Source organism: Somniosus microcephalus, chromosome 5 (assembly GCF_052327205.1).
Source record: "Somniosus microcephalus isolate GS21.2 chromosome 5, FLI_Smic_1.0, whole genome shotgun sequence".
Taxonomy (NCBI): Eukaryota; Metazoa; Chordata; class Chondrichthyes; order Squaliformes; family Somniosidae; genus Somniosus; species Somniosus microcephalus.
The window spans coordinates 286310681-286324700 of NC_140991.1; the positions used below are offsets into that span (position 1 = coordinate 286310681).

The following is a 14020-nucleotide window of genomic DNA, read 5'->3' on the forward strand; positions in this document are numbered from 1 at the left end:
GGGCAATAAATACTGGCCTTGCCAGCGACGCCCAGATTCCATAAGCGAATAAAAAAAGTGACCATTCTTGACGAGCAAGTTTAGAACGCGAGTGTCAGCAGATTATCCAACTTCATTGGGGTACGGAGGGATTCACAGCTGAGCCCCTACCGCATGAGGTGCTGAAGCCTACTGCATCATTTCTACTTCTGTCCCGGCAGAGATTCGGTGACCTTCCTGGTCTCAATGGCTCAAGGTCACACCAGGCAAAGTAACCAAATCATTTTTAAAATTTATCATGCACACAAACATGCCCGCTCATCAAACACAAATCCTCCTTGCTTGGAGATTTGGCAGATGGTGCTATGCTATTCCTTTCCAATCAAATAAATAAACTGGCAAAGCTTTATTAGTCCTGTTGCAAACTGTGACCAATAAAGAAAGAAGTAAAGAAAAGAACAAATTCGTTTTTATAGATAGCACCTTATTACATCCTCAGCATGTCCCAAGCACTGCCGCAGCCAATGAATTACTTTTGATGTGTGATCAGGCAAGTACAGCAGCCAATTTGCAGACAGCAAAATCCCACCACAGCATATGAAGAAATAACCACATAAGTCTGATTTTGGTGCTGTTCGTTGAGGGAGTTATGTTGGCCAGGACATTTGGAAGAACGCTTTGCTCTTCTAGGTGTCAGCTTTAGCACAGTGGTAACACTGAGTCAGAAGGCTGTGGGTTCAAATCCCACTCCAGAGGCTTGAGCGCATAACCTAGGCTGAATTTTCAGTGCAGTACTGAGGGAGTGTTGCACTATTAGCGGTTCCGCCTTTTGGATGAGAGGGCAAACCGAGGGCCTGTCTGCCCTCTCGGGTGAACGTAAAAGATCCCATGACATGAGTCGAAGAGCAGCAGGGGAGTTCGCCCCGGTGTCCTGGCCAACTTTTATCCCTCAACCTGCATCATTAAAACAGATTATCTGGTCATTATCTCATTGATTCTGAAAGAACCGTGCTCAGGTCTTCTCTGGATTTCTTGCAATGTCATTATGTTATACTCATGCTATGTTAATCTCGCGTGAGATGCACTTGATAAAACCAGGTAACACTGCAGTTGACATCATGTGGTATGAATGACGCTTCGTTCAAATAACGCCATCAAAGCTGCAACAGGCTGCTGTCCCTCACTACCTCCATGACTCCTGCTGCCAGCTTCAAAAAAACTTACTGAAACTGGAAGAGACCAGTCTCGAATACTCTAAGCACACAGATTTTAAGACAATGCAGGGTGATTGCGTTACCTGGTAGTAACACAACTTGTTCAGAACATCACTGAACCTTGTAGTGCATTATAGCTTGCAGAGCACTCCAGCCTCTGTATTATCCTACATATTGCATACAAGTAGTAATTCCTCAATATTAAACTTCAGATCACATTAGTTTGAGTCAGTTAGTTGCATTTTCAATTTCATCCCTCAGTTTTGTTATTTCTAAAAACCTGTATATTTTAATTTCACACGCCTATGGGTGTCTATTCCAAGACATTTACCCCGCACCATTCAGTTTTCAACAATCCTAACTTATTTCCTATGATTTATGTTATCAGAATCTGTTCTCACATTACTGCCTTGTAGCACACTATGTATGTTATTCCATGTTCGTATTGTGACCTGTTTTATTCAATCCACGAAATATAATTTTCATGGACCAAATAACACTCTGTGGCAAGTGTGCTTTATTTTTACTACCTTTTTATTTTCTCTCAATTAAAAACCATTATGTATAAAGGTACACAGTGGTCAGGACTAGGACCACTGCTTTTCTTGATATATATTAATGACTTGGACTTGAGTGTACAGAGCATAATTTCAAAATTTGCAGATGACACAAAACTTGGAAGTATAGTGAACAGTGAGGAGGATCGTGATAGACTTCAAGAGGACACTGACAGGCTGGTGAAATGGGCGGACACATGGCAGATGAAATTTAATGCAGAAAAGTGTGAAGTGATACATTCTGGTAGGAAGAACGAGGAGAGGCAATATAAACTAAAGGGTACAATTCTAAAGGGGGTGCATGAACAGAGAGACCTGGGGGTATATGTGCACAAATCATTGAATGTGGCAGGGCAGGTTGAGAAAGTGGTTAAAAAAGCATACGGAATCCTGGGCTTCATAAATAGAGGCATAGAGTACAAAAGCAAGGAAGTTATGATGAACCTTTATACAACACTAGTTCGGCCTCAACTGGAGTATTGTGTCCAATTCTGGGAACCTCACTTTAGGAAGGATGTGAAGACCTTAGAGAGGGTGCAGGAAAGATTTACAAGAATGGTTCCAGGGATGAGGGACTTTAGTTATATGGATAGACTGGCGAAGTTGGGGCAGAGAAGGTTGAGAGGAGATTTGATAGAGGTGCTCAAAATCATGAGGAGTCTAGACAGAGTAGATAAAGAGAAACTGTTCCCACTGGCGGAAGGGTCGAGAACCAGAGGACACAGATTTAAGGTGATTGGCAGAAGAACCAAAAGCGACATGAGGAAAATCTTTTTTACGCAGCGAGTGGTTAGGATCTAGAATGCATTACCTGAGAAGGTGGTGGAAGCAGATTCAATCATGGCTTTCAAAAGCGAATTGGATAAGTACCTGAAGGAAAAAAATTTGCAGGGCTATGGAGAAAGGGCGGGGAAGTGGGACTAGCTGAAGTGCTCTTGCAGAGAGCCGGCACGGGCTCGATGGGCCGAATGACCTCCTTAAGTGCTGTAACCATTCTATGATTGTTTTTTGTTTTGGCTTCTGTGATATAAAATGGAAGAGACATTAGGGGCATGGGTGATTATATCCCCTGCACATTATTCAGCTTTGTCTTCTCTGCTGAATAAATATCATCAGAAAGTTGCTGGCATGTATCCTCTTCACACTAGGAATATCATTCCATTGAAATTAATGACACCACACATTTCACTAACTAAGTTTAACATGTGCAAATTACTTGGGTCAAGTCAATGTGATATTTAAGACTTGGGTCAAGTCAATGTGGCAATGTGACAATTACAGCTAACACTAGATGGATTCCAATAAAGGTGCAATACAGCAATAGTCTGGAACTGCAGTTTCCTGTCTTCTTACTATTCTGATCTAACTAAACGGGTGAAAATTAAAGATTTAAGATGTGTTATTATATCCCAGTGTTGTTGAATATAATCGTAACACTGTAACCATGTTATTCAGATTTTAACAAACATTCTAGGTTCACATAATCACATCTGCAGACATAATATAAACTGATAGCGTCTCAAAAGGTTGCTGTTGTTACTTGTGTCATCACTTCCAGTTCTGGTCACCATACTTTAGGAAGGATGTGAAGGCCCTTGAGAGGGTGCAGAGGAGATTTACCAGAATGGTTCCGGGGATGGGGGATCTTAGCTACAAGGACAGGTTGGAGAAGCTGGATTTGTTTTCATTAGAGCAAAGAAGGTTGAGGGGTGATTTGATAGAGGTGTACAAGATTATGACGGGTTTGGATAGGCTAGGCGGGGAAAGGCTGTTCCCACTAGTTGATGGTACAAGGACTAGGGGACACAGATTTAAGGTTTTGGGCAAGAGATACAGAGGGGATGTGAGGAAAAAAAAAAATTATGCAACGAGTGGTGAGGACCTGGAACTCACTGTCGGCAGAAGTGGTGGAAGCGGAGACACTCAATGTTTTCAAGGGGAGACTGGATAGGCACTTGAGGGAAATAAACTTGCAGGGCTACAGGGATAGAACGGGGGAATGGGACTGACTGGATTGCTCTACAGAGAGCCGACAGGGACTCGATGGGCCGAATGGCCTCCTTCTGTGCCGTATGACTCTATGACTTAAAGCACCTTCTGTAGCAAACCACATGCACCTTTAATGCAGATAATGTACCAAAAAGCTTTACAGAAGGAGCAGGGAAGGAGACAAAATAAACAGATAAAAGGGCATGTGTTGAACCATGGATGGAGAGTTCTTGGGCTACCAATTATTAGAAGACTGAAGAAATCAGCTCATTTCCTTCACCAGCCCCAAATCTACAGGAATGTTTAAAAGTATTTGCTAATCATATGTTAAAGAAAATGAATTACCTTCAGTAAATGCTTGAAATTCTGCAGAACTTTTCTTTTGCGAATTCACGATAACCTAAGTGGAATTAACAAACAAACCAAAAAGGATTAATAAATAATCAATAACTTCACAAGGACATGAAAAGTAAAAGAATGTATGAACTCAGCAAAAGGCCTCAGTCCACTGAGCCTGTTCCTTTCGATAGGCCCTGTACACTTTGATGTACCATAGCCTTTAAAGCAAACTCATCTTCAGAGGCAGGGTCCAAGAAAAATCTCTCAAAAGTCTCCCTTACTCTGCAATCTAGCATGACTGTAGAATAATAATCTAACATTATAATCTAACATCACACCCATGACTTGTTGAATTCCACAGGTGACATTTCAATGTTAGGTAAACAGAGCGATGCACGCACACAATTTTAAAAACAATTTGGCAGATGGTTGTAAATTTCAATTGAGGCAAATACAGTAAAAAAAAATCATTGTAACTAAATCATTTCATCATCTTCAGCTGTGGGATCTGCTACTTAAGATCTGCAAACACACCTACCCACAATTATAGGCTGGGGGAAGGAACATACGATGCATTCCAGGACACTGGCACGTTCTGTTATCTCGTGATTAATTGTTAAATCTAAAGTAGAAGGGTACTTTTAACCATACAAGATGAAGTGCTGGGCATCATATGGATGGGTGATTAGTGGGATGGGGGGGCGGGGGTGGTGGACAGGAAGGAACGAATCTGACGTCTATATGACAGCTTTTCTTAACTACTATAAAAAAAGTTCTAATACCAGCAAGAACAGTTCTCTTTGTTTTGTTAAAGCAGTTCCTTGACTCCGTGACAATACAACAGAATGTAGAAGCTGTAGTTTATAATTGTGACTGAATCTTGATACTGTTTTCCCATAAAGGGGAAAGGTTCCTTTGTCCAAACAGTTAAAATAAACTTACACCTCAAAAATTTTCAGTTGATCAGAGAGAGCCAGTATGGATTTGTGAAAGCTAGGTCATGCCTGACAAACTTGATTGAATTTTTTGAAGAGGTGACTAAAGTAGTGGATGGGGAATGCCTATGGATGTTATTATATGGACTTCCAGGAGGCATTTCACAAAGTCCCACATAAGAGACTGTTAACTAAGGTAGAATTGAGGGCAAATTATTGACCTGGTTAGTAAGTTGGCTTGAACGGCAGGAGACAGAGTAGGGATAATGGATAGGTACTCAAATTGGCAGGATGGTGTCCCGCAGGGGTCTGTGTTGGTGCCTCAACTAGTAACAATATTTATTAACGACTTAGATGATGGCATAGAAAGTCATACATCCAAATTTGCCGATGACACAAAGATAGGCGGCATTGTAGACAGTGTAGATGGAAACATAAAATTACAAAGGGATGATAGATTAAGTGAATGGGCAAAACTGTGGCAAATGGAAATAACCAAAAAGGCTCATGGAATGCTGGCCTTTATATCTAGAGGACTAGAGTACAAGGGGGTAGAAGTTATGCTGCAGCTGTACAAAACCCTGGTTAGACCACTCCTGGAGCACTGTGAGCAGTTCTGGGCAACACACCTTAGGAAGGATATATTGGCCTCGGAGGGAGTGCAGCATAGGTTTACCAGAATGATACCCGGACTTTAAGGGTTAAGTTACAAGGAGAGATTACACAAATTAGGGTTGTATTCCCTAGAATTTAGAAGGTTAAGGGATGATCTGATCGAGGTTTTCAGGATATTAAGGGGAACAGATACGGAGAAACTATTTCTGCTGATTGGGAATTCTAGGACTAGGGGGCATAGTCTAAAAATTAGAGCCAGACTTTTCAGGAGTGAAATTAGGAAACACTTCTACACACAAAGGGTGGTAGAAGTTTGGAACTCTCTTCCGCAAACGGCAATTGATGCTAGATCAATTGTTAATTTTAAATCGGAGATTGATAGCTTTTTGTTAAGCAAAGGAATTAAGGGATATGGGCCAAAGGCGGGTGTATGGAGTTAGGTCGCAGATCAATCATGATCTCATTGAATGGCAGAACAGGCTCGAGGAGCTGAGTGGCCTGCTCCTGTTCCTAAGTATACCGTTTTTAAAAACCAAAACAACACAGTCCTTGACATTCTGAAGTGAAAGTGCAAACTTGCTTTGAATGGTGCAATTCTAACTTGGCCTGGTTGCACGGTCACAAAACTCTGGAAGCGACTCCTGCTCAAATAATGTGTGGGGGGATATTAGGCATGGACAGGATAAGCCTCAATGCGAGAGAAAAGAAGAAAAAGACTTGCATTTATATAGCGCCTTTCAAGACCTCAGTGCTTTACAGTGACTACTGCTGAAGTGTAGTCACTGTTATAATGTAGGAATTTGCACAGAGCAAGGTCCCACACAAACAACAATGAGATAAATGAAAGATCATCTGTGGTTTTGGTTGAGGGATAACCATTAGCCAGGACGCTGGGGAGAACTCCCCTGCTCGTCTTCAAGATAGTGCCATGCGATCTTTTATGCCGCCGAGAGGGAAGATGAACCTCGGTAGAACGTCTTGTCCAAAAGATGGCACCTCCGAAGGTGCAGCATTCCTTCAGTACTGCATTTGAGTGACAACCTGGATTATGTGCTCAAGTCAAGTCTTTGGTGTGGGGCTTAAACACACAACCTTCTGACTCAGAAGCGAGAGTGAGCCTCTACATTCAGAAAGGAGTCAGCTGTTGCACATACATTAAGGGCTTTGGTGTTTGGAGCAGGGTGGATTGTTATAGTACTTCAGAAATCATCACGGGAATGAGAAATTAACCCTTTGCATGCTTTGCTCGTCACATTTCGTTGTTGTATTATATAGTCAGCATCTGCTGAATTCTGTTCTGCTTTTTGGCCATTTAATTTAAATATTACATTAGCCTGTAAAAACTTTAACCTGTAGTTAGAACCACTTTGAAGAGAGTCGATCATGTTGCAGATTACTGTCAATAAGGTAATTATTAATCCTATGGGTCCCCCACCCCTGCAAGGGCAGATAACCAAAAGGTACAGCTTATAGTCTGTAGGGCGTCTTACAGGAACTCAATGAGATTGTGGTTCTATTAAAAAAAAACAAATTATAATAGTGAGAATTTAATGTTTCGTGCAATGACCTATTTACCATTGATCTAGCTTCCAAATCAGTTTGAGTACACTCTGGGATGTAAACAAATCAAAGGACTAAAATATGGATCAAACATTCACTTAGAAATACTTTCAACAGCCAGCAGATTGGAGCACCAAATTGCAGCTCTGCTGGACAGAGGTTTGCTTTCCCCCCATTTTGTTGCATTGGACCACATCAGCCTCATTGATGTGAGAAGGCACAGAACAGAGGTCAGGCTCTGCCCTACAGGGGAGAGGAAAACTGGAGGGAGTCTCGCCAACAAGAGCACCCTCCTGACCAGCGAGTACATGGCCTGGTGAGCAAACAGAGGGATTAAGAAATCACATTCTTTTAACAAAACGTTTTATTAAGCAACCTTTCCTTTACAGATACTATCAGGATGCCTAGTTTTTATGATGTCACATTTATTTTTAGACTATTGCCTAACTAGCAAACGATTCTGGCTATTGCAATGCATCTTTAAATGTTGTCATTTACACTCTATTGGATGGCCATTACCAGGGCAACTCCCTAAAGCATCAAAAGTTTGATTCTTGGCTGTGCTGAGCTAGATGATCACAGTCACTATTGTTAGGCTGGTTTAAGGAGGGGCGATGGGGGTAGGGGGAATAGCCAGGGTTCTTGTTCCTGATCACTTTGCAATGATTCCAGCTGAGAAGTGCCTGTGTGGACATTGGTTAAGTACATGATCTAGTTTCGCTGAACACTTGGCCATGGTAAAATAGCCTGCCAACACTCATGTGATATAGTTGAGCAAGATATCAAAAAGACTGCTGCAGCCCTTGGGACCATACCCCAGCAGTCATATGAAAAGTGAGACAGGAAAGGAAAACAATTGGAAGAAAAGTCACAAGAAAATGAGTGTCTCAAGCATTTTTATGTAAACACAATTAACACAGTCTAAATCTAAACACAGTCATCCTTCAACCACCTCAATCTGAAGTCATTCTCTAACCACCTCAATCTAAACAATCATTCTCCATCAACCTCAATCTTAACACACTCATTCTCCAATCTCTGACCACCTCAATCTAAAGTCATTCTCTGACCACCTCAATCTAAAGTCATTCCGACCACCTCAATCTAAAGTCATTCTCTGACCACCTCAATCTAAAGTCATTCTCCGACCACCTCAATCTAAAGTAATTCCCTGACCACCTCAATCTAAAGTCATTCTCTGACCACCTCAATCTAAAGTCATTCCGACCACCTCAATCTAAAGTCATTCTCTGACCACCTCAATCTAAAGTAATTCTCCGACCACCTCAATCTAAAGTAATTCCCTGACCACCTCAATCTAAAGTCATTCTCTGACCACCTCAATCTAAAGTCATTCTCTGACCACCTCAATCTAAAGTCATTCTCTGACCACCTCAATCTAAAGTCATTCTCCGACCACCTCAATCTAAAGTCATTCTCTGACCACCTCAATCTAAAGTCATTCTCCGACCACCTCAATCTAGTCATTCTCTGACCACCTCAATCTAAAGTCATTCTCTGACCACCTCAATCTAAAGTCATTCTCTGACCACCTCAATCTAAAGTCATTCTCTGACCACCTCAATCTAAAGTCATTCTCTGACCACCTCAATCTAAAGTCATTCTCCGACCACCTCAATCTAAAGTCATTCTCCGACCACCTCAATCTAAAGTCATTCTCTGACCACCTCAATCTAAAGTCATTCTCTGACCACCTCAATCTAAAGTCATTCTCTGACCATCTCAATCTAAAGTCATTCTCTGACCACCTCAATCTAAAGTCATTCTCTGACCACCTCAATCTAAAGTCATTCTCTGACCACCTCAATCTAAAGTCATTCTCTGACCACCTCAATCTAAAGTCATTCTCTGACCACCTCAATCTAAAGTCATTCTCTGACCACCTCAATCTAAAGTCATTCTCTGACCACCTCAATCTAAAGTCATTCTCTGACCACCTCAATCTAAAGTCATTCTCTGACCACCTCAATCTAAAGTCATTCTCTGACCACCTCAATCTAAAGTCATTCTCTGACCACCTCAATCTAAAGTCATTCTCTGACCACCTCAATCTAAAGTCATTCTCTGACCACCTCAATCTAAAGTCATTCTCTGACCACCTCAATCTAAAGTCATTCTCCGACCACCTCAATCTAAAGTCATTCTCCGACCACCTCAATCTAAAGTCATTCTCCGACCACCTCAATCTAAAGTCATTCTCCGACCACCTCAATCTAAAGTCATTCTCTGACCACCTCAATCTAAACAGTCATTCTTTGACTAACTCAATCTAATCACAGTCATTCCCTGACCAACCTCAATCTAAACACTGTCATTCTCTGACCACCTTAATCTAATCACAGTCATTCTCTGACGACCACCTCCATGCAAGCACAGTCATTCTCAGATGCAAACAGTCACTGCACCACCAAGAACAGGGAGAAAGAGCTGGTCAGTACCTTTTGTCAATGTCACTCAGAAACCCGCTGTTGTAATTGTGTTGGAACCAATCAGAAACCAATTTTGAACCAAATGGGTCACGACTCCAGAATTATCAGAAGAACATATATTCAGTGACTTTATTTTTTTTAAAACAAGATAATTTAGATTATTATTTTCTATGTTACATATAAATGTGACAATATTAAGGTTTAAAAAGATAGGAAATATATAGAGGAGAAAGCAAGGAAGACAAGGCAAGCAGAAATAAAGCGTTTGAAATGTTTTAATGTTGATTTAAATTCTAAGTTCTCATTTTAGTAGGGAGTAAATTTTACAGTAATAATACTATTCTTGAAATTCAGGGTTTGTGACAGCCCTTCCATGTCTCAGTCCTAAATGCACCATGTGCCCTAATGCAAGCTGTACACCCCAAATGTAATCTCTGGTCTTCGCTGACCTAGCTGATTAGTTATGGAGGAGCAATGGGAAAAAAATATATTTTAGAGTTTTTTAGCAGCATAATGTGTGCATGAATAAAAACATGGCAACTAGCAAAAGGAACCAGCAATTTCCTGGCGTTGTCAGAAGGGCACGGGTTAAAATACAAGGACATGTAATGAAATGAACAGTAGTCAATAGGAAATAATGCTTAGAGGGAGCACAAATAGTACATTTTCTGTTAACCTGGAGCCAATTTCACAAAATGTACCTTTGAATAATTGGCAATTTTGGTGAGGATAGATGAGAAAATTGTCTTTCCAATAAAACCCCTTGCGAAATGTTCTTACTGCATCAAGAAGGACTCTGATCGTTACAGTAATTTGATAATAACAAGGTTATGCACCGAAACAGTACACTTCATTTATTCTCAATAGTAAGGATCGGTCTTTAAACCTTAGGAATGTTGACTGGCAGGGACCTGGTCGATTGTGAGGTGTTTCTCACCGCGGGGTCCTGGCATCTTGCAGCATCATCAATCTCGCGAATACCTTGGGGGGGGGGGGGGTGGTGTGGAGGAGAACGGGGAAGCGACAATTATTAAAGCAACAATATACAGCAAGATAAACACTCAATTCCAATTCACACCGCTCGTGCTTTTTGCTTAAGTAAAAATGTGCTCCACAGAACCAACGCCAATTTGACAAAACAGCAAAACCGAATTCACGTTAAAAGACTTTTAAAATCAAGAATAAATGATTTCCACATGACAGGGTGGTTAATTCTGGAACTTGAAATCCACGCACAAAAAATCTATGCGGAAAGAAAGGTTGACAAGAGGTGGTTTTGGAAATAATTCAAAAAAGGAGCTTAAATAAACAAATATGCCAGCAATCTGAAAGCCATCAGCTTGAGTTGTCTTAAACCTTTAAAAGTGTTGGTAATATCACTCATGCTGACCATGAGAAATTATTTCCACCGTGCAATATGTACAGCAAAATCAAAGAATGTGCTGACGATTTCACTAATAAAAGGAATCTTACCCCTTTGTGGCACTTTATTCAACTATGATTTATTTATTTATTATTTTCAGGTCAGTTCTTCAGTTAGAAATACCCCTAAGTATACCGCCATTGGTAAGCCTTGAGAACAGAAGTATAATTTGCACAAGGCAGGATAACTTGTACAGGGTTGATTTCTTAATGGTATTCAGTGAAAAAAATAACTATAGCTGTGCATCTGCATGCCAAACCACCTAATAAAATAATTTTGACCAAAAAAAATCATTAAATTGAGTAAGTTGTGAGGAGGACACAAAGAGCCTGCAAAGGGATATAGACAGGTTAAGTAAGTGGGTAAAAAGGTGACAGATGGAGCATAATGTGGGGAAATGTGAGGTTATTCACTTTGGTAGGAAGAATAGAAAAACAATATTTTTTAAATGGTGAGAAACTATTAAATGTTGGCGTTCAGAGAAATGTAGGTGCCCTTGTACAGGAAACACAGAAAGTTAGCATGCAGGTACAGCAAGCAATTAGGAAAGCAAATGGTATGTTGGCCTTTATTGCAAGGGGGTTGTAATACAAGAGTAAGGAAGTCTTACTACAATTGTACAGGGCTTTGGTGAGCCCACACCTGGAGAGTACTGTGCACAGTTTTGGTCTCCTTTTCTGAGGAAGGGCAAACTTGCCTTAGAAGCGGTGCAGCGAAGGTTCACTAGATTGAGAGGGCTGTCCTATGAGGAGAGATTAAGTAGATTGGGCCTATACTCTGGAGTTTAGAAGAATGAGAGGTGATCTCGTTGAAACACATGGGGGGTGAAAAATTGAGTTGCGCCCCCTTTGGGGTGCTATTTTCGCCGGGGTGCTACTTTTAGTGCCCCGGAAACATTTGTACCCACGCAGCCGAAATTGAGTGGTAGCGCCCAAAGAGGAAAGTGGGGCGCTACTGGAAGCGCCCTGCCTCCCTCTTGGGGCGCTGCGAGGGAATATCGCGGTGCTATGAGCCGCAGCGCCGCAGTATTGCAGGCCTTCCTCCCCTTCTTAAAGGCACTCGGCGGGGGTCGGGTCAGGAGGCTGGGGACGGCAGCGGAAGCAGGTGCTGGTAGGCGGCCAGCAACAAAATTGGCCGCCCAGCACCTCGCCTTTAAATAACGCCGCCCCGGCTGCAGGTAGGCCCCCCTGACCCTGTCGGACATAGCATCTGGCGGTAAGTCAGGGGGCGCTACCGAAGATTGCAGCCGGGGTGCTGCGCACGGTGATGATGTCATCGCCACTGGCACAGCGCCGCGGGGTGCTAACGGTTAGTGCCGCCGCTAATCTCCCGCTGAATTTCACGGGAGGCATTGGCAGCGCCGCGCCCGGGCAGTAGTTGCTTTGCGCCCCCTTAGGTGCTAACGGGAGGCGCAAAGCAACCGAATTTTTCCCCCATAAGATTCTGAGGGGGATTGACAGGGTAGATGCTGAGAGGTTGTTTCCCTAGGGTCTGCTTATATGTCATAAACAGAAGAATAAGTGCTGGGAAAGAGCCTGAATTGCAACAGCCACTTCAAAAGAAACATTTACAGCTAAGCTGTTATTATTCAAAATTAAAACTCCTTAAACTGTTTGAGTTATGGGGTCACCCTTCATTCATGATTCACATTTCTAGGATGCCTTGGCAAAGAATTCGAGGCAGATGGAAAGTATGGTGTCTGATAAGATCAGTTCCATCTCTGGCCAGGCTGGTTTTATAAATATATCTTTCATCTGGAAACAGCTCGATGTTGGCTGGCTGCAGAGTCTGTTGAAACCTATCGGACTGTTAACTCCATTTGTATTTGATGTTGCATTTCTCATGCCACTGGGCAACACCAGTTAGAATTTGGAAGGCCTGGTTGTTTCTGTACTCATTGTTGTTCCCGCATTGGTGGATATATCCAAAATTCACCAAGGAGGGAGCAGCGCTGAGAACAGATTCAAACAGGTGTTACCCAGTGGCACAAGAGGTATCAAGGGAGAGGAAAAAAAGAACTACCTTTAATTAAAAACATCCAGTTCCTTGGGGCAACCAACCAGTGAAGATGGCTGTAACTCCAGCAGAAAGACAAGGATCCTCAAGAGAATACTCAACTATATTTTTCACCATAAGTAAACTTCAGTGCACTACAAAAGCTAGAGGTAATGAAAGAAAGGCTCTTTTGGGAGACTTTACTGAAAAGGTAGCTCATTCAGTAAAGTTAAAAGTTGCATAGACCAATGGACTCAAGAAGGACATGCAATTCAATCAGACGTATGACAAAGAAATGTGGCTGGCTTGACCATTTTCTAGAAAATCTACCATAAAAGTTGCTGGTGCTTATGCCAGGCTTCCAAGTTTATGCCAGGCTGCAACGCTGTGCCAACATTCTGTGTCTGTCTTCAAAATCCACACAGAATAGCAGCAGCAAAGCTTCCCTTCTGCCTGCGGAACTGCTGGTCCCTGAAACTGGCCCACTTCCCTTGTATGTTTTACAGAAGTTTAAATGCAATAATAACTATTTGCTAAACTAGGGTAGCCAGAGCACGCATCGGGCTACAGTAAATCTATGACATACCCTTGACCCCCCCTAGAAACCCCAAATTGGTTTTGTGAGCCATCTGCCTCTGTTATAATCATACCTTGTTCTTATACCACTTACTATAACCAAAAACACCACCGCAAGAGTTTGTCATCTACTTTAACAAATACATTGGCACAATTACTCCTTTATTGTTAAAATAAAATGTTTTTCTTTCATTCATTCAATGTTCCTGTAAAGTATCCATTCCAATAATAATGTATTTAGTTATAACAAGGGATTTAATCAAATACAATGTCGAAGTAGAAAGACTCCTTCGTGGTATGAAATCGGAGATTTTAAACCACAGTACAGGTATAGTACTGTAGCCAAGATCCGATATATAAATTAAGCTGTAATGAAAACAGCCATTAG

At 41.8% G+C, this 14020-nt stretch overlaps 1 protein-coding gene across 8 annotated transcripts in view; it reads right to left on the minus strand.

Annotated features, from left to right (window-relative positions):
- cep72 (centrosomal protein 72) overlaps positions 1-14020 on the minus strand; it is a 208521-nt gene that overhangs the window by 93793 nt on the left and 100708 nt on the right. For all 8 annotated transcript variants that reach the window (XM_085989102.1, XM_085989099.1, XM_085989100.1 and 5 more), the window contains 2 exons: positions 10525-10619; positions 4085-4139 (listed from right to left, as the gene is read on the minus strand). In XM_085989102.1, the coding sequence (XP_085845228.1) occupies positions 4085-4139; positions 10525-10619 (150 nt within the window). The remainder of the gene's footprint in view (positions 1-4084; positions 4140-10524; positions 10620-14020) is intronic.